We start from the raw sequence: 27952 nt of genomic DNA on the forward strand, positions 1-27952 counted from the left end.
ATAGTAACTTCATCTTCCCCCGGGGGCTTTCCGATTCTTCATTTTCATCAATGCATGTTCTACCTCATCAGAAAGAATATCGAGTATGTTGTATGTGTTGCTACTTTGCAATCCATCTTCCCCACTGCTGGTATCATTCCCTCGCTCTTTGTATAATTCTCTATAGTAGTCTTCTGCTATTTGAATTATGCCTTCTCTGCTGTTTATAAGTACACCATCGCTATTCTTCAGTTTCAGTATCATTTGTCTTTCTGTATTACTGCTCATGGCTGCTGATTTAAATCCTTTGTTTTCCCTTAATGCTTGTTCTACTTTTCTTGTGTTAAATCTTCTTATGATCTCTCTGAGTCTCTTTCTAATGGCTTTGCATAACTCAGTATACTCAATTTTCTCCCTGTCAGTGTTTTTCTTGCTGTTCATTTGTCGTCTTCAGTTCATCATGACAAGTGTTTCTTGACTAATTTTTTCTTCTTTGGATTTCTGTTTCCCTATAGGTTTCTTGGGCTTTATCACTTTCAGAAAGTTGTAATATTCCTCGTCGATATCTTGGTCCTGAGCAGTCTGCAGAAGCTCAAACTTGTTCTTAAGTTCCAGTACGTACTGCTTTTTCTCCTCCTCTGTTATCTCAAAGACCTTTGTATTATTTACTCGAGTCAGTTTTTTCCTTTCCTTTCCTACATCTATATCAAGTGCACATCTTACCATTCTGTGATCACTTCCAACATTTACCTTATTCAGGACGGTAACATCATTCACAATATATATTCTGTTAGTGAGGATGAAGTCGATTTCATTAGTTATTAATCATTTGGACTCTTCTATGTCCAATTTCTGTTCACCCTTTTCTTGAAAAAAGTGTTCATTACTGACAGTCCTTGAGATTCTGCAAATTCCACAAGTCTTTCACCTCTTTTGTTTCTTTTACCAATTCCAAAATTTCCTATAGTTCCTCTTTCTGCGCTGTTTTGCCTTTTTCCAACCTTAGCATTGAAGTCCCCCATAATAATAGTGTAGTGGGTTTTCTGCTCATCTAGAAGACTCTCAATTTCGGTGTACATTTCTTCAACCTCTTCATCATCATGGCTCGATGTTGGTGCATAAATCATTATAATATTTAGCTTGTACCTCTTAGAATTGAGTATTAGTCTTGACACCCTTGGTGAGGTACTTTTGAATTCCAAAATGTTGTTTTTAAAATCTTTATGGACCAGAAACCCAACTCCACCTTCACTCCTTTCACTGTTTCCATTGGTGTACAGCAGATTTCCACTTGATAAACTTATAAGTGATTCATTTCTTCTTCTTGTTTCAGCCAAACCGATGATATTCCAATTCACATTTTCTAATTTCTTTTCCAGCTCTAATATCCTGTCTTCACCGATTAGTGATCGTACGTTATAACAGGCCAAGTTCAGTTTCCATGCATGGCAGCCTGGTCGTACTCAGAGATTCTTAGCACCCTCTGCTTCCACTCTGATCCTCTCGCTGCCGTAAGAGGGAGAGTGAAAGCTGCTGGGGACTGAAGGCCATTTGTATTGTTGTGCTCTCGTATGTTGGAGGGTTTGGTCTTTTCCTCTTCACGCTGACCAGGCGTCTTGAAGAGAACCACTCTACACGTACGTTGCCACCTAAGTGACGTAACAGGGCTTACCATCGAGAAGGTGTGCATGAGTGGATTTTAAGGAGGCAGGCCAACCGGACTTCTTCTAAATCTTCTGTAATAGAGAGATATTGGATCCATCAGTGTTTTAGGCTGAGTGTCTGATAACACACAGGATACCTGTTCCCATCTAGTTAATACAACAAACATCAAACACACACAAAAAAAGCTTCCCATTTCACCTGTCCATCCCCTCCAGTAATTTGTGTAGCTATTTCTTGCATTTATTCAAACTACCCACTTTCACAATACCAGATGGAATTTCGTTCAAATAACCAAGTACCCTCTGGCCGAAGGCAATTTTCTGCACAATCTATCCTGAAATCGTTATTCTCAATTTAAATTCATTTTCACCTATTTGTGTTTCCAAAAATGAGTAAAGATGACATCAGAATTTAGTTTACTCATCTGTTTGAAGCCCCAAATGCTTTTTGGTAAAAAAGACTTCATTATTTTGTGCTCCTGACTAATCCAGTTGAGCTTCTCTGGATCCGTTCCAACCCTTCCTGAAATGAGGCTTCCAGACTGTATGTAGTGGTGCAAGTCACCTGCATAGAAATGTAATTTCTCTGAGATGTAGTCTAAACATTGCCTTATACAATGGGATAACCACCACCATATCCCTGCTGGAAAAATTCCTGTATATCACTGACAAAGGCTGTCCTAGCAGCCTGTCTGCACTGTTCCAAGAATTTCATATCTGACTAAACCCAGGTTTTTTCTTTATTTTCCACTACCCTGAATGTCGAACCACACAGTTAGTATGGGATTACTGCTGCCCATATGAAATACCTTCCATTTTTCAATGTTAAACTTCAGTTGCCAATTCTCAAGACCACCTGCCTCAATTTTTCTAGATCTTATATCAGTAGCATACTCTCATTAATCACCTTGCCAACCTTAGCATCATGCAAACTTAAGATTTTAAGCCTGATATGGCTGTTGTTGTCATTTGGTTTTTATGAGCATTAGCAACTAAAGCCATATTGCTCCATGGATATGCGGTGGTCATTCCCTGACATTTCTGCATCCTCCGTATTTGGTGGTCACAGGCTTGAACCCGGTCTAATCAAGAAGCGTGTGCTGCTCCTGCCCACCCGGCTACAGAGGTGCCCCCTGATATGGCAAAAAACATTTTCAACTGTATTACTGTAACTTTCATTCTGAGATAAAAACCCAGTAAGTTAACTTACTTGTAAAAAGAAATGTAATTTCCCTTTTTCATTTAAGAAGAATTTTAAAAGCTACAATTTTTAGCTTGCTTGCAGAACCAGCAATGTCCTCCGAATGATTCTTTTATATTCTTTACAGCCCTTGAATCAGCTGCACTGATTTTAAGAACAGAAGTGAGGAAGTTCACATTTCGTCAATGTCATGCATACCGGTGGGAGCAGTGTTTTGTTTGGAGACCTCGGAACAAAGAAAGCATTAGGCCATTTTGATTTTTATCCTAATGGTGGAATTTCTCAGATGGGCTGCAGTAAGTAACCTTTTTGACTAGATAAAAAGCAAAATAATTTGTTTATTATGATGAAGTAAAATTTTCTTCCCTATAATGAAGTTTAGTAAAAATATTTCCACGTATAACACTATGCACATATCTTAAAAAAAATAGCATTCACGTATCATGAGAATCTCTCACTTGAAAACACATGCAGTAGTTCTCATTTCTTAATCAAGTCTTACAGCTAAAGTTGTTATAGAATTATCTTTCAGTATAAAGACTGCGTTTTTTTTTTTTTTTTTTTTTTTCCGAAAAATAATATAAGTAGATGGGAGTTTGAACACTGGCATTTTCTTACACCACACAGAAGAAAATCGATTACAACCACTGTGTAAGCATGAAGGCATGTAGAAGATGTAGAAGGCATGAAGGCATATTGGTCCTTGAGGTTGTCACAGACATTCTCTCAGATATGCCAGACAAGCTGTACTTGCTACCTGGGAGTCTAAAACGCTGATGGAACTAATATTCGGGTGACACTCAAGTCAAGTGGACCCAATTTTGGCGAAGTCCGGACAGTCTGTGACAGCTAAATCCTCTGCTTGCACCTTCACGATGGTGGGACTGTTAGTAGTCCTGGGTATAACCTCCATGCACAAGTACATGGTGGGTGACCACCCAGTTGTGAACCAACGTAAGCAGAGGTCGAGGTGTGGCACCCACACCACATTGAGGAACGCCGACCCTCTATGTTACCAGACAGTACTAGGTGGTAGATGACTCATCAACCAGTGAAATACCACCACTTTGCTTATTGGAGGTTTGAAGTGGTGGAACCCATGTTTAGTCTCTAGAGCTAAGTTCCAGTCAGCCCTTCCCTACCTCTTCCATCATGCAGTATGATTGATGACTTTTGAGGTTATGATGAACGTCGTGGCGAGATCCAATATTCCTTACATTTCGAGGGTACAGCTCTAAAACACTGTTCACAGGCCGGCCGCTAGTTAGTACAAAACTAGCGGCTCGCCTATTGTTACCAATAGGCCGGACTGAACCTATTGGTAACTCTCTAGGAGGCTTCCGGATCAGCTAGCATATAATCTTGTTACCTCTACTCTGCCAGATAGTGACTGGAGGGAGTCAGAGTAGTGTGCATGCTGGGAGCATTGTCGAGGCCACGTTATGTCAAGGATCTGGGTATATTCTTACCATGTGTACGCCATATCCAAAAATTTCATTACTTCATACAGCATGTCCCACCCACTTTTTCTTACTATTGAATACACAATTAATTGTCAAACTAATAGAGCAAGCTTATCTGTGAAAAGATCTAAACCTCCCAAGCACTTCCTAATTCATTTCACAAATATACGTGGTCTCAATTCTAATCTCAACGATGTCCATTTCCACTTGCAGTCTGCCAACCCCATGTAATTTTTCTGACAGAATCTCAGTTATCAGTTGATTCAACTACTGCTCATCTCAGATGCCCAAATTATTCGCTATATGATTCCTTTCGCCTCAAAGGTGGTACTTGTGCATATGTCCGTTCTGATATTCCCTATCAGAGACTTGGCAATTTGGAATCTCCTCTCTTTGATCTTCTCTGGCTTAAAATCTCTCTACCTCATTGTGTCAAATTCATCTGTTGTCACTACCGTTCTCCCAACTCCATTAATCACTTGGAGCTCTTTGACTTCCTCTCTTTGCAACTTGACTTTCTCCAGTCCAACTTTCCTAACAGTTAGATAATGTTCCTTGGTGATTTTAATGTTCACAATTCCAGCTGGCTTCCATTTTCTAGTCACACTGAACCAGCAGGTCGAGATGCTGAGGCTTTTGCAATTACTAATGACCTTGCACAGATTGTTCATTTACCTACAAGAATACCAGACAATCCCAATCATACAGCCAATACGCTTGATCTTTTTCTCACAAACAACCCTTCTAAGTGCACGGTCGAAGTGAGAGGTCCTTTAGGCACTTCAGATCACAACTTGGTGATTGTCTCTTCTCCAATGGAACCTTTATCTCATGACTATTCCGAACCTTGTGTTGTTTGACATTACAACAATGCAAAATGGGATGACCTGCGAGACTTCTTTTCTTCTTTTCCTTGGCCGGATTAATATTTCAAATCTTCTAATGTCAACGTTTGCTCAGATCATGTCAGTGAAATTATTCTTGCAGGAATGGAATCCTTTATCCCACACTCCACTTTAAAACCTCGTCCCTTATCTAAACCTTGGTTTTCCAATAAATGTGCTAAGGCTGTTCAAAAGAAAAATGTTGCATGTCGTAATTGGCTTGTTGCTAATTCTTCAGTTTCATTTTCTGCCTACACCAAAGCTCGCAACAATTGTAAAGCAGTTATTAATCAATCAAAACTAGAGTTTGAACAGGCTAATTGTAGAAAACTTGCTTCTTGCCCTAATGGTAGCCGAGCATTCTGGTCTCTTACCAAAGCTATTGGCCGCAACTTTTGCCCATCTCTGCTCCCACCTCTGTCCAAACCTGATGGTTCTGTTTTCACTTGAGCGGATAAAGCTGACCTGCTAGCATCCCATTTTTCTTCCAGCTCATGTATTAATGATCTTGGTAAAACACCTCCCACCATTCCCAACACGCTCCATTCAATGCCTCCTGTGGTCTTCCGTCAAAAGGTTATCAGAAGGATTTTAATGAATCTTGATGCTAAGAAAGCTCCAGGTCCTGATGGTATTTCTCCACTTGTTCTCAAAACCTGTGCTCCTGAACTTACTTCTATTCTTTGTCGCCTTTTTTCACTTTCTTATTCCAAAAGTGTTTTTCCTTCTGCTTGGAAATTTGCTCATAATCCAGCCAGTTCCTAAAAAGGGTGACAAATCCCTCCCATCCAATTATCATCCCATTGCAATTACTTCTACTCTTTCTAAAGTAATCGAGAAATCAATTAACCACCAACTCTTAAACTACCTAGAATCCTTCCATCTGATCAACGATCGCCAGTATGGATTCTGTCAGTGTCGATCCACTGGTGATATTCTGGCTTATGTTACCCATTTATGGACTAATTTAATGGAAAGGTTCGGTGAAACACAAGTAGTTGCTCTTGACATCTCAAAGGCTTTTGATCGTGTTTGGCATAAAGGTCTTCTGAACAAGCTTCCATCTTATGGTCTGCCAACTGTTTTTAGTAATTGGTTATCCAGTTTTCTCTCTGATCGCTCACTGAGGGTGATGGTAAATGGCTGTCTGTCTTCTAACTTCTCCACTAATGCCGGTGTCCCCCAAGGTTCAGTTCTTTCCCCCACTCTTTTCCTCTTGTGTATTAATGACCTTCTTCCATTGACTAGAAATCCTATCCATAGTTTTGCCGATGATAGCACATTGCATTCAACTTTCCATTTTGAGAAACCTTGTCCTGCTCAATCAGCTTCAACTTCTCGAAATCTGCTACCAATTCCTTAAATGGCGATCTTCAGGTAATTCTCCAGTGGGGCAAAGACAACTTTGTTGATTTCAACCCTTCTTTTCAACCTTTCAAATATATCTCGCAAAAAGAATTCTTCTGCTCCTATGCTTATCTTTGGTTACACTCCGATTTCTAGGGAAAATGATATATCTCATTTGGGGATTACCCTGATTTCTAATCTCTCTTCGCACAAGCACATTACAAATATTGCTTCCTCTGCATCTAAAAAAACTTGGTTTTCTCTTTCGCTCTCAGCATTACTTTTCTTCCAAACAGCTGCTCACTCTGTATAAATCGCAAATCCGCCCTACCATGGAATATTGTTCCCACATCTGGGGTGGTGCCCCCAAAACCTTTCTCAGGCTTCTCGATTCCATTCAGAAGAGGGCAGTTAGGTTAATTAATGATTCATCTTTAACAAAGTCTCTCCTCTCGTTGTTTCATAGACGTACTGTTTCTGCTGTATGCCTCTTCTACAGATACTTCCATGGGCCCTGTTCTTCTGAATTGGCTTCTATAATTCCCGCTCTCTCTTTCAAAAGAGTCCGAACACGTGCCGTCACCAGCCAACATCCATTTACTGTCCAACTCCAAACTCACAGAACCAACTTTTTATCTTCCTCGTTTATTCATTCAACTGCCATTTTCTGGAACAACCTTCCTTCATACGTATTTCTTGAAAATTACAGTCTACAGAAGTTTAAGTCCAATGTCAACAAACATTTTCTTTTGTCTTCTTAATGCCCAACCCAAGCACGGTACTAAGCACTATAGGTTCTATTACAGTCAGTCCTCGTATAGCACAATAGTTGTGTTCCTAGAAACCGTCATGCAATGCAAAATCATGCAATATAAACAACAGGCCCTATGGGAAAAATAGGGTTAGGTGCCGACCACCCAAGATTGAACACACATTTGTAACCAAAACATTACCAAACACAATAAATAATCGTAATAAAATACTTGTGTATTTTATTAAGACTATTGCATAATAAAATATTGCTAATGCTTTTGCTTTCATCATAAGCAAACTTGTTTTTTGTTTGATTTTCTATCCAAACAGATGACAGCCGTTCCATCTCTTCCAATTCTTTGTGTCTTAATTTAATGGATTTTAATTACACTTTGAGTTGTTCCTGCTATGAAAGTTGTTTTTATTCTCTCTGCATTCTTTGTAATTCTCGGCGTTGCCTCATTTAGGTCTGTAGCATGTGCAATATCGCATGGTCTTTCATTTCGCTCAAACCATTTCACAATTTCATATTTTTTCTCTATCGACAGAGGCGGACTGGCCATAAGCCTTACCGTGGAAACTCCGGGTGGGCCGGAGGCCGGTGTGATTTTGGCCATAAACGCTAGTATGAGGCCACTATAAATTTTCCGGGGTAAGAATTTTTGACCCAGTCCACCTCTGTTTATCGATATTGCTTTTCTTTTTCACTCTGAATCTGCAGTGTCTTCGCCAGGACGCTTCTTTTTCACACCTTTTAAGTATTTTAATCATTTTTAGGGAATAAAGCATAATTATAAAACAAGGAGGCACACTTGATACAAATAAACAAAGCTGAGCACATGTAGCAACTGAATAAACAACACTGTAAAGGCAAAGATACACTATTAACACCTCACATTTTACTAAAGCACATTTCTAGGGGTTACTACCATAAAACAATAAAAACAATTTCCAGTTGCGTTTCTGCTAGTGGAATCTGTTATAAACTGGTAGTAAACTCGATCTAATTGCATTTGCGATTATACTGATAGCTAAAATTGTGTTGGTTTTTACGTTATTATGGTGAAATGTGTTTCCCCTTCACTGATATAAAGTTATAATCCCTTGGGGTGATTCTGCGTTCGACTGCCATTTCTTGTAAACATAACGGCAAATCGTGCATAAACAAATTCGGTTCATGTTATATAAGATATCGTTCCCCTATTTATAAATCGTGTATGATCGAATTCGTGTAGTGTAAACACGTGTTATACGAGGACTGACTGTACCTCTCATGTTTAGGGTTTACATAAAAAAAAAAAAAAAATCATTTTTCTTGCCCAACCTTATATATATATTTTATATATAAGGTTGGGCAAGAAAAATGTTACTACTACTATAATGAGAAGAATTTTATATTTGTTTATATGGGAAAAACATTACTACTTAAATGTGTGCTCAAAGGATTAAAGTTTTATTTATTTATTTTTTTTTTGTTTAGGTGTTAGGTCAGGTTAGCCATGTTGTTCATTTGTTTATTTTAGGTGTGACATCATACTATGAATGAATATCCCAGCTTATCTTCAGTATACAACAAAATATGTGTGAAAGATGATGGATTCAATATTAAACACAATGCTTGTGTGCACTAAGGAAGCAAGAAAATGTTTATAATTAATGGCATGGCATACTACATAAAAGTACAAAATTCTTCCCATTATAGTAGTAATCATCCATACATATCCAGGTTTGGACACATGGATGATTACCACTATAATGGGAAGAATTTTTTTTATCATGTATTATGTTTGTGTACGTTCACATAAATTACATTGTGCTGGTTGAATAAAGAAAAAAAAAAAAAAAAAGAAATTAAGAATAACCTTCGGTTTTATCTTCAGTCTCCAATGGATTTTGAACCCAGATCTTTACAAACAAACAACAACAAATGGCAACTCTACTATTACTGTCAGAGAGAATATATTCATATCTGATCCTTTAAATGGGTTGCATGTGCTGAGTCTATTGTCACGGTGTGTAATCCTGGGTGAGAATGTTTAATTTGGTTTTATTTGTTTGTTGAATTATACATAATTAATATTTGTAGAGACTGAAAGACTATTGGAGCTCATCCTTAGAGTTGCCAGGATGAGGAGGATTTAACCCCAGTGGCTCACATCTGGTGAGAATGGGCGCCACATACCCAAGGTCCTGAGCTAGATATCATCATTATTCTCTTTCTTCGTAATTCCTTTCTACTTTTCTTTTTTTCTCTCTCTCTCTCTCTCTCTCTCTCTCTCTCTCTCTCTCTCTCAGGGTAACTCGGAAATTTTTTTTGGCCAGCGCAGCATAAGCTTCAGGCTTCCTTGCACCATGCAGCTAATAATGATAATAATAATAGTGGAAACCTAAGATTACTGGCCAGTATTAAAAAAAAAAAAAAAAAAAGAGTACATTCAAGATGACACACACAAATATACATTTAAAATTAAAAAACTGTATACTCACCGGCAATACAAAAGCATTCTGAATTGAATTATTTATGAGTGTGATGTTCCATTTTCCAGCACGAATTTTCAGAAGGTCTTCATTTGTTTTCAAAAGTCTAAAGGCTACATTAATAACCCTTTGGGTAACAGGATGACTAGGAGGCAGCACACTTTCCTTGTATATTTCTAGTTGCTACAAAAATTTAAATACTGAAAATATATATATATATATATATACACCTTAAACAAATACTAGGGAGAACAGTTATTCAATTTCTAATATATTTTTTTTTTTTTTTCAATTAGAAAGTGTTTCACAGATAAACTAACTTAATATTAATCATTAGAAATTTGAGCAAACATATACAGTAGAACCTGGATAAGAAATTCCTGCATAAGAAGTTTTCCACTGTACTAGATTTGGTTTCTGAAGTCCCAATTTCACCTCTATATATTGTAAAGTATTATTTTCCCGCTTAAGAAGTTTCCCAGAAGTTTTCCAACATAAAAAGTTCATGATAAAGAATACACAGTGTATTATTATGACGCTTTCCCACTTAATGTTTTTTTTTAAATATAGAAATTATTTTTTTCTTATATTGAAAATAAAGAAATGTTAAACAATATAAACATTTTGGTAATTGAACAAGTTAGTGCCAAGCACCATTTTAGTTTGTAGAAAACCAACGAAGTAGGTGAAATTGTATTGTTTTTTTATATCTCATGTTGTTAATGCCTTCACAACAAGTTGCCTGGATATTGCACTTCTCCAATAAGCAACACTTCACCAATGGAGAAGAATAATGTTACTTATTCTCGGCAGATACCACCACTCAGAGGATTCTTGATGAATACTACCAACCAGGGGTGGTGGTATCCACCGAGAATCCATTGGCGAAATGTTGCCTATTCGAGATTCCCGCTTTGACTATTTGTCAAAGCGTTGCTTATTCTATGTAGTTTAGGGCAACTCGTTGTGAAGGCATTCACAATATGAAATATCACAAAAATGATGCCACCTACTTCAGTGATTTATTACGAACTAAAATTATGCTACGCACTAACTTGTAGTATATGAATCAAAGTGAGGAACACAGGTGAAAACTGTACAGCAATGAGGATTTAGAGGGAACACAGGTGAAAACTGTACAGCAATTTAAATACCTGGGTGCAATTATCCAGGCTGATGGATCATCTATGCAGGAAATTGAGAAAAGACTGGGGAAGGTAGAAAGGTTATAGGAATGCTTAATTCTGTGCTGTGGAATAAAAATATTATTAACAAAACTAAACATCAAATATATAATGCAATACTATGAAGTGTTTTATTATATGGATGCAAGACTTGGACCTTAACTGAAACACAAAAAAAATAAACTACTGGCCATTGAGATGGATTTTTGGTGAAGATCGGTAAGAAAGACTAGAACTGAAAAAGTTAGAAATGACATCTTAAAGAATGCAATGAATGTCCAAAAAACCATCATCAATAAAATAGAGGAGAAAAGATCAGAGTGGTTTGGCCATGTGAAGAGAATGGAGGACAACAGATTTTCCAGAGGAGCAATCGAGAAGGAAAAGGAGAGGAAGATCAAGAAGGACATGGATTGAGTGTGGTGAGAGCAGCCATAAATAGAATAGGACTGGTGGACAGAGATTGAGAAGATAAAAGAAAATGGAAAAAAAATAAATAATAAATAAAGGAATGACTTTTTGATGTTAGATCGAGGAGAACCATTGTAATAACGGAAAAAAAAAATCTCGCACAGCCATACTGAAAAAGAACGAAGTATTTTTTTAACTAGCTGGCACTTAATAATTATTGAGTCTTTATTGACTGTACCATAGCCGATAAATAACAAAGGGTATGTTATATCCATCACGACAGGAAGCTAGGGGCTAATGGAAAGCATGGTTGATGGCATACATATTATGTCATAAATAAGTTATGTAATACTAACATAACATAATGAAATATATAAAAGGTATACAAACGATATTTATAATACACTCACACATTTAAGTACACAATCTTCACCATAACAAGAGGGGGTGGGGGCAAACTATTTACTGATGACTAGCCAAGGCAGGCCAACAGGCAGCGAAAACTATAGGATAGGTACTACTATATACAGTAAGAAAGACTGTAGACTCTTGATTTTATGGGATAGATGATAATAAAAAAAATCCCAGATAATTGATTTCCCAGTTAATCCAAAAATACAGTAAGTCCCCGACATACGTTCCAGGACTTCTTACGTAAGGCGAGTTTTACATAACTCGGGAATGACTAATGAAATACTTGTACTATATCCCTGATATAACAAATTTACAAAAACCACATAATATCCACAGAAGAATGAAGAACAATAGTTATATATTTTTATACATATATATCAGTTAAATATATAGATTTTATATATTTAATTGTATAGAAGTTATATATTTTTAATTAGTTCAATTAAAAACTTTATGTGAGGACAGTGGTGAAGTGGCACATAAGAAAAGAAAACATAAAAGGGAGAAAGAACGCATGTTATTGCACTGAAAAATCTGATATGCATTTTGTAGTTGTTATTATAGTTGACATCATTGGTGCCAATCCCTTCGCTGCTTCTCGTATTCTGTCTTTCTCTATTATTGCGTTCACCGTTGACACTGACAAATCTGAATTCTGCACAATATTTGCTAATGTTTGACCATTTTCACACATCCTTATTATTTTCATTTACCGATCCCACTCAATTGCTTTCCTTTCCTTGGTAGATTTACTAGTACAAATCTCACTTATTCTCTTAGTCGGCACTGATATAACAATCAAAATAAAATTTTCTGTAAACTTCACAGGGTTAAGGCAAAAACTCGCTATTATTACCCCACATGAGCTCGAATTTTACTAAAGCACATTTCTGGAGGTCACTACCATAAAACAATAAAAACAGTTTGCACTTTCCAGTTTATTAGACTTTTCTGTTAGTGCAATTCATTATAAATGGATAGTAAACTCAATCTTATTGCACTTACGATAATACAAATACCTGGAATTCTGTGGGTTTATTATTAAGGTGAAATGTGTGTCCTCTTCACTGAAATCTTCAGTGAAGAGAACACACTGAAGTCAAAAAAAAACATTAATAAATTTTAAGAATCTTCGCTTCATTCCTATTTTTAGGTTTGCTACTCCGTATATCACTTGTACGTGCTGTGATCGTCTTTATTGATTGCTTATTTATTTTATTATTTTTTTTTTTTTTCACTGTTTTAAATTTTTAAATCCTAAAAAAGAAAAAAAAAAAATTGAGGGAAAAAATTAACGTAAGTTGGAGACTTACTATATCTAAAAATGTTCAGCAACCTACGTTAAAAGTTTGGCGATAGATAAAACTTACCACGCACTACTCACATATCCAATGCAATGCACTCCTTTATTTTAGCATTAGCAGAGGCATATGATGCAAGAAAGCAAGCTTATGCAGCATCAGCCAAAAAAAAAAAAACCGACTTCCACTTCACCCCTCCGTTCGTTTGAAATATCTGTCCAGCTGAGCCTCACATTTATTTAGGCCTTCCACTTCCACGACAAGGGATGGAAGTCTGTTCCACCAACCAACTACCCGCTGGCTAAAGGCAAATTTCCGCATTCTATCCTATATCTGTCTTTCCTCAATTTGAATTTATGCCCTCTCAGGTGATTATTCTGAGCAAGAGGAAGGATCCCATCAGCATTGAGCATGCTCAAACCATTCAACGCTTTATACACCTCTATCAGATCACCTCGCTGGTGCCTAGTCTCCAGACACTAATTTGCAAAACTTAAGCCTTTCTTCGTAAGAGTACCCCTTTGTTCCATTCACTAATCTTGTTGCCCTTCTCTGTACTCGTTCCAGCAGCTCTACATCCTTCTTGAAATGAGGCCTCCAGACCTGTATACAGTACTCTAGGTGTCGCCTCCTGACCATTGCCTTATACAAGGGAATAATCACCTCCTTATCCCTGCTAGAAAAATTCCTGTATATCATTGACAAGACACAATGAGCTACTCTTGCTGCCCGTCTGCACTGCTCAGACAACTTCATATCTGCCTGCACAATTACCCCCAGGTCCTTTTCATCCTTTACCACTGTCAGTGTAGTACTACAGAGTTGATACGTTGCTCTGGGGTTGCTGATTCCCATATGTAGTACTTTACATTTGTCAATGTTAAATTTCATTTGCTACCTCTCAGCCCATCTGCTCAACCTTTCCAGATCCTGTTACAGCAGCATAGTGTCAGTAGTGTCCTTGACAACCCTGCCAACCTATATATCGTCAGCAAACTTGGACATTAAGCTTGATATACCATCATCAACATCATTTATAAATACAGAAAACAATAATTGACCCAACACTGAACCCTGAGGGACTCCACTAATAACATTAGTCCACGATGAGCAGTGTCCATTGATTACCACTCTGTCTTCTCCCCCTCAACCACCCCTTTATCCATAGCAGCAATTTGCCTCCAATGCCACACTGCTCCAATTTGTGCAGCAGTCTTCCATGTGCAACAGTATCAAAGGCCTTTCTAAGATCCAAGTATATAATATCAAAGTTATTCCCTGTATCCAGTTCTTTTGTGACTGCATCATAGGATCCAATCAAATTAGTCAGGCAAGACTTCCCCTTAACAAAACAATGCTGCGTACAAGCTATAAATGAAGTCTTGTCTAGATGATCCTGCAGTGCTTCTTTAACCAGTGCCTGCATTAATTTTCCTGGAACAGAAGTTAAACTAACAGAACTATAATTATTTGTGTCGCCCTTTGATCCTCCTTTGTGAATTGGGGTCACATTTGCATATCTCCAGTCCATGGGTACCTCCCTTGAGTCCAAAGAAGCTCTCATAATTATGGCTAAGGGTTTGCTTACTTCATTTGCTGCCTCCTTTAATATAGCTGGATAGATCCTATCAACTCCGGGTGCCTTTTTTATGTTTATCCTCAACAATTTCTTCTCCCCTTTCCTCTCAGTTTTTACAAAATCATCTAGCTCACTGCCAGAGTTTACTTTACCTCTGGCATTCCCCTCGCTGAATAACTCCTCATGTGTGAATGTAGATGCAAAATACTCATTTAGTTTGGTAGCCACCTGAGCAGGGTCATCAACAGTTCAGGGCCTATGATAGATCATAAGCTAGAGCTATAACCTAGGTCACGAAAGTAGTTTATGCAGTCAAAGGCAGATTATGAGAAATCCTCATCCTTTGCCAAGGATTTCTCATAATCTGCCTTTGACTGCCTAACCTCCTTTGTGACTTGGTTATAGACTAGCTTATATCTATCATAGGCCGATAGTGGGTGATGTCACCCGTTAATTTATATGCATCCCACACATTTTTCTTCTCTGCCATATGTCTCATTAGTTTATCTGACATACTTAGTATAAATTTTAACACAGATAGAGATTTTGTTGGTTATTACTTAGTATCGGTAAGGGTATCCAATCCACGTATTTCACAAATTTTCCAGAGCCGACAAACCGGAAGTTTTTTTGGCTATTCTTAGCCACTTTATCGACCAATTGTTATATTAAATTATTTTCTGTAAATAGCTTATTATAGACTTAGGCAAGATCCTTTATTTATTCTGAATTGAGACAGGGAGATTTTGGAAGTTAATTAATATTTAAGTGTCCGTAGATTTACCATTCATAAATTACCGCCATTGTTATACTTTTTTATATATTTTTTTCAGCCTGGTCTGTACTTTTTAACAGGAGAGACTGCTTCTACAGGGATGGGATACACTTAAATAGAAAGGGTGCAAGAATATTTGCTGATGCTATTGAGGCAGTGTTAGGTGGGTCAGAAAACTGCTAGCTTGGGGGGATTCAAGGACTAATAGTTTAACAGTAGCCGTAGGCAGAGGTGAAAGTGATTCTTGCACTGCTTCTATTGGAATGAGCAGCAGCCTGGAAAACAAGATGCAGGGTATTTCAGAGACTGCTGGGAGTCATTGCGGAAAAATAAACACATGGGTTGTGTTATGGTAGCTAATAATAGAAACAGGTGCATGTATACTTGCATGTACACCAATGCTAGGAGTTTCATAAATAAATTTGATGAATTTGTGGTATTGTTCAGAACATCAAAGGCAGATATTGTTGGTATAGCAGAGAAGTGGTGTCACACAGATATAAAGAATGCAGAACTGGAATTTGGTTAGTACAATGTGTATATGAAGGATAGACAAGATAGGAAGGGAGGAGGGGTTATACTATTAGTTAAGAAACACACAAAATCCAAGGAAGTGAAGCCAGTCGACATCGCGGGACAGTGCAGTGTCGAGTCAGCTTGGTGTGACGCTGAATTCTGATGGGATCCTTCCACTTGTTCAGATTATGAACATCAGGGGACATAAATTCAAATTAAGAAAAGACAGAGGTAGAAAGATGTGCAGAAATTTGCCTTTAGCCAGTGGGTGGTTAATTGCTGAAAAAAACTTCCATCTGTCGTTGTGGAAGTTCATAGGTTGAATAAATTTAAGGAGGAACTGGACAGGCATTTGGAGGGAATGGTGTGGTTTTTTTTTTTTTTTTTTTTGTTTTTTTTTTTGGCTGATGCTGCATAAGCTCATACACTTGCTTTCTTGCATCACATGCCACTACTACTATAAGCACTGGAGATCAAAATTGAGAGTAGGAGTGTGTTTTAGGCCTAATGACTCTGATCAAAATAATAAGGAACTGTACAGAGAAATAGAGAGGGTCAGTAAATCAGAGAGTCTTATAATGGAGGATTTTAATTTCTCGGATATTGACTTGAATTTGTGGATTGGTCAATCATACGCTAGCAAGGCTTTTATGGATTTATTGGATGATTGTTTTGTACATCAGCATGTTTCCAGTCAATTACCCAGATACTGACTGGTTTGTTTGTTTGTTATTTGGTTTTCAGGAGCATTAGCAACTAAGGCCATATTGCTCCGTGATATGTAGTGGTCATTCCCTGACCTTTCCGCATCCTCCGTATTTGGTGGTGACGGGCTCGAACCCCGGTCTAATCTAGAAGCGTGTACTACGCACTGCTGCTCCTTCCCACCTGGCTACGGAGGTGCCTCAGATACTGACTGGAATTTGTGGGTTGGTCACTCATAACGCTAGCAAGGTTTTGTGGATTTATTGGATGATTGTTTTCTACATCAGCATGTTCGGGATAATCTTGATCTGATTATCAGGAGTGATTCTCCATGCATTAAGAATCTGCAGATAAAGCAACAACTAGGTGGCAGTGATCACAGTGTGCTGAAGTGAGATTTACTCAAAAAGGTAACTACCATCAGGGTTAGGGGGTAGGGCGTTTTTGCTTTCGTAAAGGTGACTAGAGTGGTCTCTGACAGTATTTAAATTCTATACTGTGGGACGAACTGATGATGTTACCAACAGGAAATTCAAAATCGGAAGCATTCAAAGAATTTATCTTGGAAGCTACTAGGATTTACATATCAACTAAGAGATATTGTTCAAGGTTTAGGCCTAAATGGATGACAGATGAACTAATGAGACATGTGGCAGAGAAGAAAAATGCATGGGATACATATAATTTAATGGGTGATATGGAAGCCTATGATAGATATAAGCTGGTCTGTAACCAAGTCAAACAACCAAAGCGGTGGTTGATGGGGAGAAGACAGAGAGTGGTAATCAATGGACACTGCTCATCGTGGACTAATGTTATCAGTGGAGTCACTCAGGATTTAGTGTTGGTTCCATTATTGTTTTCTGTATTTATAAATAATATTGATGATGGTATTAATTTCCAAGCTTGCAGATGATACAAAAGTTGGCAGGGTTGTTAAGGACACTACTGGCACTATGCTACTGAAAGAGGATCTGGAAAGGTTGAGCAGATGGGCTGAGATGTGACAAATGAAATTTAACATTGACAAATATAAAGTACTACATATGGGAAACAGCAACCCCAGAGCAACGTATCAACTCTGTGGTACTACACTGACAGTGGTAGAGAATGAAAAGGACCTGGGGGTAATTGTGCAGGCAGATATGAAGTTCTCTGAACAGTGCAGACGGGCTGCAAGAGTAGCTCATGGCATCTTATCAATGATATACAGGAATTTTTCTAGTAGGGATAAGGACGTGATTATTCCCTTGTATAAGGGAATGGTCAAACCACACCTAGAGTCCTGTATACAGGCCTGGAGGCCTGATTTCAAGAAGGATGTAGAGCTGCTGGAACGAATACAGAGAAGGGCAACAAGATTAGTGAATGGAACAAAGGGGTGCTCTTACGAAGAAAGGCTTGAGTTTTGCAAATTACAGTGTCTGTAGACTAGGCAGCGGAGAGGTGATCTGATAGAGGTGTATAAAGCCTTGAATGATTTGGGCATGCTCATGGGATTCTGCCTCTTGCTCAGAGGGCATAAATTCAAATTGAGGAAAGACAGATGTAGGATAGATGTGCGGAAATTTGCCTTTAGCCAGCGGGTGGCTGGTAGGTGGAACAGACTTCTATCCCTTGTCGTTGAAGTTGATAGCCTAAATAAGTTTAAAGCTCAGCTGGACAGGTATTTCAAACGAACAGAGGGGTGAAGTGGAAGTGGTTATTTTTTATTTATTTATTTTACTTTATTTTTTTTTTTTTGGCTGATGCTGCATAAGCTTGCTTTCTTGCATCAAATGCCTCTACTAATGCTAATGCATCTCGTGGTCAATAGTAGATCTACTGTTATTGAACACTTAGGAAGCGCGCCTCCGTAGCCAGGTGGGCAAGAGCGACAGTGCATAGCATATGCTTCTTGATTAGACTGGGGTTCGAGCCCGTGACCACCAAACACGGAGGATGCGGAAAGGTCAGGGAATGACCACCGCATATCCCTCGCAGCAATATGGCCTTAGTTGCTAATGCTCCTAAAAACCAAATAACAACAACACCACTTAGGAAGTGGCAAGCTCTGGGGAGATCTGGCTATGACTCCCTGTATCTGTTTTATAGTCTTGCAGCAAAAGTTCCGTATCCACTGAATCATCCCATTACAAAAATAACAAAATGAATTGCTAAACAAAGTTATCCACACCTACCCATAATCTCTAAATCACTGTTATTCACAAAGCTTCAAGAAACTGCAACACACCCAATGGAAAGTGCTTATTTGTCTCAAGAAACTTCATGACCCTCCCTCTCAGTTATCTCATAGAAAGGACACCCTGGGCATAAGCAAACTTATTTTATTTCCCAGGATGAATGTACAAATGACACTACTTGCAACGCACTGTACCTATCCAAACAACAAGCTGAAACAATTTAAATGGTTTTCTCAGTAAAGTGGTGTTTTCCTCCATGAAACAAAAATACAGTGCAAAATCCCATAAATCCCCATCCATCATCTGACATACTATTATCATGAGTGTACGTAAACAAAATTGCTTGTAAATTAACTTTTAAACTGTCACAGAAATTATAAATTTGATTTAACTAATTGTTATAATGTGAATATTTCTTTAATACTATATTAGACTCAAGAATATGCAATCAATGATGAAAAATACATGAGGATGTATTTTTTTTTTTTGCATGTGGGCTCTCATGAACATATGTTTTTTTCTAAGTTACTTCAACTATATTTCAAATAACATGTCCATTTATGCCTAAATTGCCTAAAATCTGCCATCACATATCTTTCCAACTGTCAGCACAGTTTTAATAGACAGCAACAGGAAAATAACTTTCCTGTCCCTGTCTATTAAAACAAAATCAAAGGATGACACTGTTGGCTACAGCTGTCCGATTTTGGCTTACAAAAGACAAAATTGAAGAAATTATCATAAATTCAGAATGCAAAATTTGACAAAATCAAAATTAAGTGATATATATATATAAATAGATTATAAAGGATATTACTATTTCAAAAAAATAAAAAGAAAAAGGTAACAATTATTTTTTTCTAAGGTTAAGTTAATTTTTTATTAAATTCTGTTTGATTTTTGACAATAATTTTACTCCGGGAAACCAAGTCAAAATAAAAAAAATAAATTAATATCTAAAAGCAACAAAACCACTGAAGTTTTTTAGACTTTTTTTTTCCTAGATTTTCTAGGAGTGAGTTTTCATGAGAAAACTTACTCCACAGAGCCCACCCCAATCTTCCTATCCAAAAGCTGTTCAGGAATGAAACTATTTTGTCAATAAACTGATTTAATAATAAAACATTACTGTATGAATACAGTAGTGTACTCAGCAAACTAAATTTGTTACACAGTACTTTCAGTACTGAAAAGCAAGCCAGTTTCCTTGGTCTCGAACTTACACTTCATATAAAAAAACATTTCTACCTAAAGAGCAGCATATAAATAGCATCATATTTCAAACAAACAGCAAAAATGTACTTATTCTTGGCAGACACTGTTGTTTAGCTTAAATGCAAGTGAGAACCAAGGCTATTTATAAATTCTTAGTGACTTGTTTTGCAATTCGAGATTAACGCATTAAACAAACTTATGCTTGAATTTTGCTATAGGTCAGGTCAGTCAGGTTTTTTGCCAATTCATATATATCCTTTTAACTTATATTTTTAAATCATCATCATCATCATCAGCCATTTTCAATCCACTGCAGGATGAAGGCCTCTCCAGCAACTTTCCAGTTCCTTCTGTTTTGAGCACTGGCCATCCATTTACTACCCAAAAACTCATGAATTTCATCTATCCATCTCCACCTTTGTCTTCCAGGTTTTCTTCTAGCTCCTCTTGGGTACCATTCTGTTATTTTCTTAGTCCATCTGTCATCATGTCTTCGAGCTATGTGTCCTGCCCAAGACCATTTTAGTTCTTTAGTTTTGATAAGAATGTCCTTTACTTGAGTTTGCTGCCTAATCTATGTGTTTCTCTTCTTATCTAACAGTCTGATTCCCAATATAATTCATTCCATTCTTCGCTGTGTAGTTCTTAGCTTCTCTTCCATTCTTTTGGTGAGTGCCCAAGTTTCACTTCCATAAGTCATGGTGGGGAGTATACATTGGTTCATTATTTTACGTTTCAGACAAACGGGGATATTGCTCTTCAGTATGTGACTGTATTTCCTGAATGCTATCCATCCAAAATTTATTCTTCTCTTGACTTCCAGCCATTTATCATTATTACGGCTAATAACTTGTCCCAGATAAGTATATGACTCCACCTTTTCAATTACTGCTCCTTCAATCATTATTTCCCTTTCCGTGGCATACTTGTTCATCAATACTTTTGTTTTAGCCATATTCATCGTTAGTCCAAAATCCTTACTAACTGTGCATAACTGATTAAGATTTTCCTCTAATTCTTTGGGATCGTGGCTTATGACCACAATGTCATCTGCAAATCGTAAATGGTTTAGGTACTCTCCGTTCACATTGACTCCTTTCTGCGACCAGTCTAATCTTCTGAAAGCTTCCTCAAGGGCAGCAGTAAACAGCTTCGGAGATATTGTGTCTCCTTGTCGAACTCCTTTCTCGATTTTAAATTTGCTACTGTCTTTGTCTAGTCTAATAAAGGATGTAGCACTCTCATATATTTTCTTCAAAATCATAATATATGGAGTATCTATGCCTTGTCTTTCCAGTGCACGAAACATTGCCTTATGCTGTATGGAGTCAAATGCCTTTTCATAATCCACAAATGCCAGGCATAATGGTGTTTTATATTCATTTGCTTTCTCCATTAGCTGTGATATTACGTGAAGGTGATCCATAGTTGAGAATCCTGTCCTAAAGCCAGCTTGCTCTTTCGGTTGATTCTCATCAAGTATTCTTTCTAATCTGTTAGTAATGACCCTTGTGAACAACTTGTAGATATGGGATAACAAGCTAATTGGTCTATAATTTCCAATTTCTGATTTATCTCCTTTCTTATGCAGCAAAACTATGATTGCATTATTCCACCGCTTAGGCATCACACCTTTTCTAATGCACTTTGTGAAGAGCCTTGCCAGTTTTTGTGTTATGTCTCTTCCTCCCAATTTTAACAACTCTACAGTAACTTCATCTTCCCCCGGGGCTTTCCGATTCTTCATTTTCTTCAATGCATGTTCTACCTCATCAGGAAGAATATCGGGTATGTTGTATGTGTTGCTACTTTGCAATCCATCTTCCCCACTGCTGGTATCATTCCCTCGCTCCTTGTATAATTCTCTATAGTAGTCTTCTGCTATTTGAATTATGCCTTCTCTGCTGTTTATAAGTACACCATCGCTATTCTTCAGTTTCAGTATCAATATTTTTAAATATTATACTGATATAATAATGAATATAGTAATGCATAATAATGAATCCAAATATGCACATGAAACATCTCAATTACTATATATCACTATTTTAGAACTCTAGCAATATATAATCATTTAAAAAGGTTGAATAAATTAGATACACACATTGGTAGGTAAGTAAAATGTTTATTCATTATTAGGTCAACATCAAACAATCAACAGAACATAGCCTTCTATTATTTTTCAATGTAAATATGTGATAAATCGGGACAAATGGCATCCCGCCTAAGGTTCTTTCGGGACGCCTCTATAGAGGACCGAAAATCGGGATGTCCCGCAAAATTCAGGACGGCTGGTCACCCTAGTCGCCCTCTATGCCTCTGCTACACAGTATCCAACATTCAATGCCCAGGAATCATTCTGGGCACTGAATATTAGAGGCTGCAGTGGCTCAACCACATTCTGGGGAAGCCTTTTACCATCTCCAGGAACATCTCCCAAGAATGGACCCCCTTGGCAGTTTCATCTGATCAAAACAGACTCACTCTCACAGAGAACTAAAGTCTCACATATGAAAGAAGTAAGCACCTTCCAAGGATATTCCTTGAGAATATTGTGGAATTATCTGACAAGTTGAATTCACTATGAGCAGATGTGTGAAGACAAGGTATACCATTATTCTAGGAGGCAATGTATAGAGTTATTCAAGAAACATATCCCTTTGCTCCAAAGTCCATTGCAGATTGTTCCTGCTTTCCTCCTCTGATGCTCCTGGGGAGTTTTGCATTGAATCATGCATTGGGAAGAGTTTGGCCAAGAGGATCTAGCCTGTCTCCTGTGTGTTCCTGTATGCCATCCCACCTAGTTCTCTAATCCATGTATTAATTCTTAATGTGATGTAAATCCAGTGTTGGAAACTGTGAACTCCCCCACCCCACCACCCTTACATTGGTAAGGTTACTTTCCATTTTTATACAAAACTGTTTACTAATCACATTTAGCTTTGCTCATATAAATATTATACATTATATTACTCCCTGGTATATGCTGCCATTTCTGGGAGAAGTACAGGCAGTTCTCGCTTTAAGAGTTTTTTTTCCCAAGTATCAAGTATCAACAAAATCGAAAATATGAACATTCATTTTTTTGCAATTAATGTTAAACATTCATAAATACCGCATTCCAAACGTGTGTAGCTATACAATACAGTGTACCCCACTTTACAATATTAATCAGTTCCAGAGACACAATTGTATCGTTAAAATATCGTAATGCAAACCCAATAACATACTGTTTTTTGGTAATTCGTTTCAAGATCTCGGGAAGTTGAAATTTTTGCTGTATAACTAAGCTATTTATCTCTCTAAAATGTAATTTTTAAGGTCACAAGTGTGACCTTAAGGCCATATAAAAGGTCGTGAGCATGGTTTGTAAATTGTATTAGTTACCAATTCAAATCATTAAATTGCACAACACTTTCACCGTTATAATTATGTTCCGTTTTAAGAATCAATTTTGAACACCTTTGTGATATTTTTCTAAAGCACATTTCTGGATGTCACGACCATAAAACAATAAAAACAATCTGCACTTTATTGAAATCTTCAATCGTATAAAAAGCAAATAAATTTTTGTAATCTTCTCTTCATTCCTCTTTTTAAAGCTTCATAAACTTGTTACTCCATGTGAATTGTGTTAGTTGCAATTTGTGTGTGCCATTAAAAATTGCTTATGCATGCAATCGTAAAATTTATAAGAGAAGATTATCTTGTAAACAAATGCCTCTTGAAACATTTCTGAAGACGACTTCCTTTTGCAACAAATCAACGAGTGCCGAGCCAATAATGAATGATCAGCAAGTATGCATTTAGTCAATGATGATGAAGAATAAACATTCTTTAACATTTTTATAAGTTTACTAACATTTTTGTAAGTCATAAATAATTTCTCTATTATTATAATTTGCTTGATTTTACAGGCTACGTTTTCATTTCTTTCGATAAATCAATCATTGTTTAAGCAAACTAATTTCATTGTTAAGAACGTAAACCCTATTTTTAGCCTTATGTCTATAGGAAATAAATTCCCGCTTTACGATCTTAGAATTGGATCTTAGAAAGGCTTTTGATACTGTTGCACATGGAAGACTGCTACAGAAATTGGAGCAGTGTGACATTGGAGGCTAATTGCTGCTATGGATAAAGGGGTGGTTGAGGGGGAGAAGACAGAGAGCGGTAATCAATGGACACTGCTCATCGTGGACTGATGTTATTAGTGGAGTCCCTCAGGGCTCAGTGTTGGGTCCATTATTGTTTTCTGTATTTATAAATGATATTGATGATGGTATATCGGGCTTAATGTCCAAGTTTGCAGACGATACAAAGGTTGGCAGGGTTGTCAAGGACACTACTGACACTATGCTGCTGCAACAGGATCTGGAAAGGTTGAGCAGATGGGCTGAGAGGTGGCAAATGAAGTTTAACATTGACAAATGTAAAGTACTACACATGGGAAACAGCAACTCCAGAGCAACGTATCAACTCTGTGGTACTACACTGACAGTGGTAGAGAATGAAAGGGACTTGGGGGTGGTTGTGCAGGCAGATATGAAGTTCTCTGAGCAGTGCAGACGGGCAGCAAGAGTAGCTCATGGAGTATTGTCAGTGATATACAGGAATTTTTCCAGCAGGGATAAGGAGGTGATTATTCCATTGTATAAGTCGATGGTCAGGCCACACCTAGAGTACTGTATACAGGTCTGGAGGCCTCATTTCAAGAAGGATGTAGAGCTGCTGGAACGAGTACAGAGAAGGGCAACAAGATTAGTGAATGGAACAAAGGGGTGCTCTTACGAAGAAAGGCTTAAGTTTTGCAAATTACAGTGTCTGGAGACTAGGCACCAGCGAGGTGATCTGATAGAGGTGTATAAAGCCTTGAATGGTTTAAGCATGCTCAATGCTGATGGGATTCTTCCTCTAGCTCAGAAAAATCACCTGAGAGGGCATAAATTCAAACTGAGGAAAGACAGATGTAGGATAGACGTGTGGAAATTTGCCTTTAGCCAGCGGGTGGTTGGTTGGTGGAACAGACTTCCATCCCTTGTGGTGGAGGTTGATAGCCTAAATAAGTTTAAGGCTCAGCTGGACAGGTATTTTGAACGAACAGAGGGGTGAAGTGGAAGTGGGTTTTTTTTTTTTTTTTGGCTGATGCTGCATAAGCTTGCTTTCTTGCATCAAATGCCTCTACTAATGCTAATGCTAATGCTAACAAGCATGTACTAGGAACAAATTAACTCGTAAAGTCGAGAACTACCTGTATATATTTCAGACCGATTTAAATAAATAAAAGAATTAATTTTTTAAATCAGAAATTCAATAAATAATTCACTTACAGTATGATATTCAAATTCTGCAAGTTTCATAAACTGGTCTTGAGTAAAAGCTATAAACCTTCTTCTTCCAGTAATTGGTGTTTCTTGAATGTGACTCTCATAATATATAAATAAGATACCACCACTAATCAGAATACTACCTACAAAAATGTAAGATGAAAATTCAGCCACACAAGTGAAACTTCAAGACTAAAAAAATTCACTATAGCAAAGTGATTACATTTTCTGATGTGCAAAAAAAAAATAACACCTGCAAATAACTTAAGGCTTAATAAGTACCTACTGAACCTTAATTTTTCTATGAATTTAATAAGCAACTATTAAAAAATCATGTCTACAAATAAAATAAGGTTCAGTTATTATAACATTTCACTATTAAAAAATCGTCTACAAATAAAATAAGGTTCAGTTATTACAACATATATTTGAAAATAAATATTAATTGAAAAACTGCTCAATATTAGCCTACAGTTAACTAAACAATCTATTCAGAATACAGGATATTTAAATCTGTAGAATATACATTTTGTAACTGAATTTGATAATCTGTTTATACTTCAGATTTGCCATTTGAGGCGCAGGTTAGGTTAGTTTGGTATATAATTATGCCATCGTAAAACAATTAAAGCATCTTTTAACAGTACATAAAGAGATTCTCATACGCAGAAGTAATAGTAGGCAGCTAATATGGAAAATAGGAAACTGAAGTCTCAGCTTAGATCCATAGCTATGAGTAATATTTAGAACTTTTAGTACTAAACGCACTAATTTTTTGGAATTTTATCCAGGTATGATATACAGTGAAGGTATGATATACAGTAAACCCTCGATTTAACAGACCCCACTATAAAGGATTTTGGATTAAACTGACCGGCCAAATGATACAGTATTGGCATTAGTAGAGGCATATGATGCAAGAAAGCAAGCTTATGCAGCATCAGCCAAAAAAAAAAAAAAAAAACCCTTCCACTTCACCCCTCCGTTCATTTGAAATACCTGTCCAGCTGAACCTTAAATTTATTTAGGCTATCAACTTCCACAACAAGGGATGGACATCTGTTCCACCAACCAAAGGCAAATTTCTGCACATCTATACTACATCAGTCTTTCCTCAATTTGAATTCATGCCCTCTCAGGTGATTATTCTGAGCAAGAGGCAGTATCCCATCAGCACTGAGCATGCTCAAACCATTCAAGGCTTTGTACACCTCTATCAGATCACCTCGCCGGTGCCTAGTCCCCCAGACACTGTAATTTGCAAAATTTAAGCCTTTCTTCGTAAGAGCAATCCTTCGTTCCGTTCACTAATCTTGTTGCCCTTCTCCGAACTCATTCCAGCAGCTCTACATCCTTCTTGAAATGAGGCCCCCAAACCTGTATACAGTACTCAAGGTGCGGCGTGACCATTGCCTAATACAAGGGAATAATCACCTCCTTATCCCTGCTAGAAAAATTCCTGTATATCATTGATAAGACACCATGAGCTACTCTTGCAGCACATCTGCACTGCTTAGAGAACTTCATATCTGCCTGCACAATTACCCCAGGTCCTTTTCATTCTCTACCACTGTCAGTGTAGTACCACAGAGTTGATACATTGCTCTGGGGGTTGCTGTTTCCCATATGTAGTACTTTACATTTGTCGAGGTTAAACTTCATTTGCCACCTCTAAGCCCATCTGCTCAACCTTTCCAGATCCTGTTGCAGTAGCATAGGGTCACTAGCATCCTTAACAACCCTGCCAACCTTTGTATCGTCTGAAAATTTGGACATTAAGCTTGATATACCATCAATATTATTTATAAATACAGAAAACAACAATGGACCCAACACTGAACCCTGAGGGACTCCACTAATAACATTAGTCCACGATGAGCAGTGTCCATTAATTACCACTCTGTCTTCTGCCACTCAACCATCCCTTTATCCATAGCAATAATTTGCCACCAATGCCACACTGCTCCAATTTGTGCAGAAGTCTTCTATGTGCAACAGTATCAAAAGCCTTTCTAAGATCCAAATATATAATATCAAAGTTATTCCCTGCATCCAATTCTTCTGTGACTACATCATAGTATCCAATCAAATTGGTCAGGCAAGACCTTCCCTTAACAAAACCATGCTGTGTCTGAGCTATAACTGAATTCTTGTCAAGATGATCCCGCAGTGCTTCTTTAACCAGTGCTTCCATTAATTTTCCTGGAACAGAAGTTAAACTCCCAGGTCTATAATTACTTGTGTCAGCCTTTGATCCTCCTTTGTGAATTGGGGTTACATTTGCACATCTCCAGTCTGTGGGTACCTCCCCTGAGTCCAAGGAAGCTCTCATAATTATGGCTTAGGGTTTGCTGCCTCCCTCAATATAACTGGATAGATCCCATCCACCCCAGGTGCCTTTCTTGTATTTATCTTCAACAATTTCTCCTCCACTTTACTCTGAATTATTACAATATCATCTAGCTCACTGCCAGTGTTTACTCCATCTATGGCATTCCCCTTCCTGAATAACTCCTCATGTGTGAATGTAGATGCAAAATATTCATTTAGTTTGTTAGCTACCTGAGCAGGAT

General features: G+C 37.6%; 1 protein-coding gene across 4 annotated transcripts in view; it reads right to left on the reverse strand.

The window, feature by feature from the left end:
* LOC150081132 (metalloendopeptidase OMA1, mitochondrial-like) overlaps positions 1 to 27952 on the reverse strand; it is a 199730-nt gene that overhangs the window by 134560 nt on the left and 37218 nt on the right. For 3 of the 4 annotated variants that reach the window (XM_090381252.1, XM_090381253.1, XM_090381256.1), the window contains exons 3-4: positions 25383 to 25522; positions 9779 to 9952 (exon numbers count right to left, since the gene is read on the reverse strand). In XM_090381252.1, coding sequence (XP_090237378.1) covers positions 9779 to 9952; positions 25383 to 25522 — 314 coding nt within the window. The remainder of the gene's footprint in view (positions 1 to 9778; positions 9953 to 25382; positions 25523 to 27952) is intronic. The other variant, XM_090381255.1, reaches the window with a different exon arrangement.

This window comes from Mastigoproctus giganteus, chromosome 9 (assembly GCF_048544385.1).
Source record: "Mastigoproctus giganteus isolate SK-2022 chromosome 9, ASM4854438v1, whole genome shotgun sequence".
NCBI classification, from domain to species: domain Eukaryota; kingdom Metazoa; phylum Arthropoda; class Arachnida; order Uropygi; family Thelyphonidae; genus Mastigoproctus; species Mastigoproctus giganteus.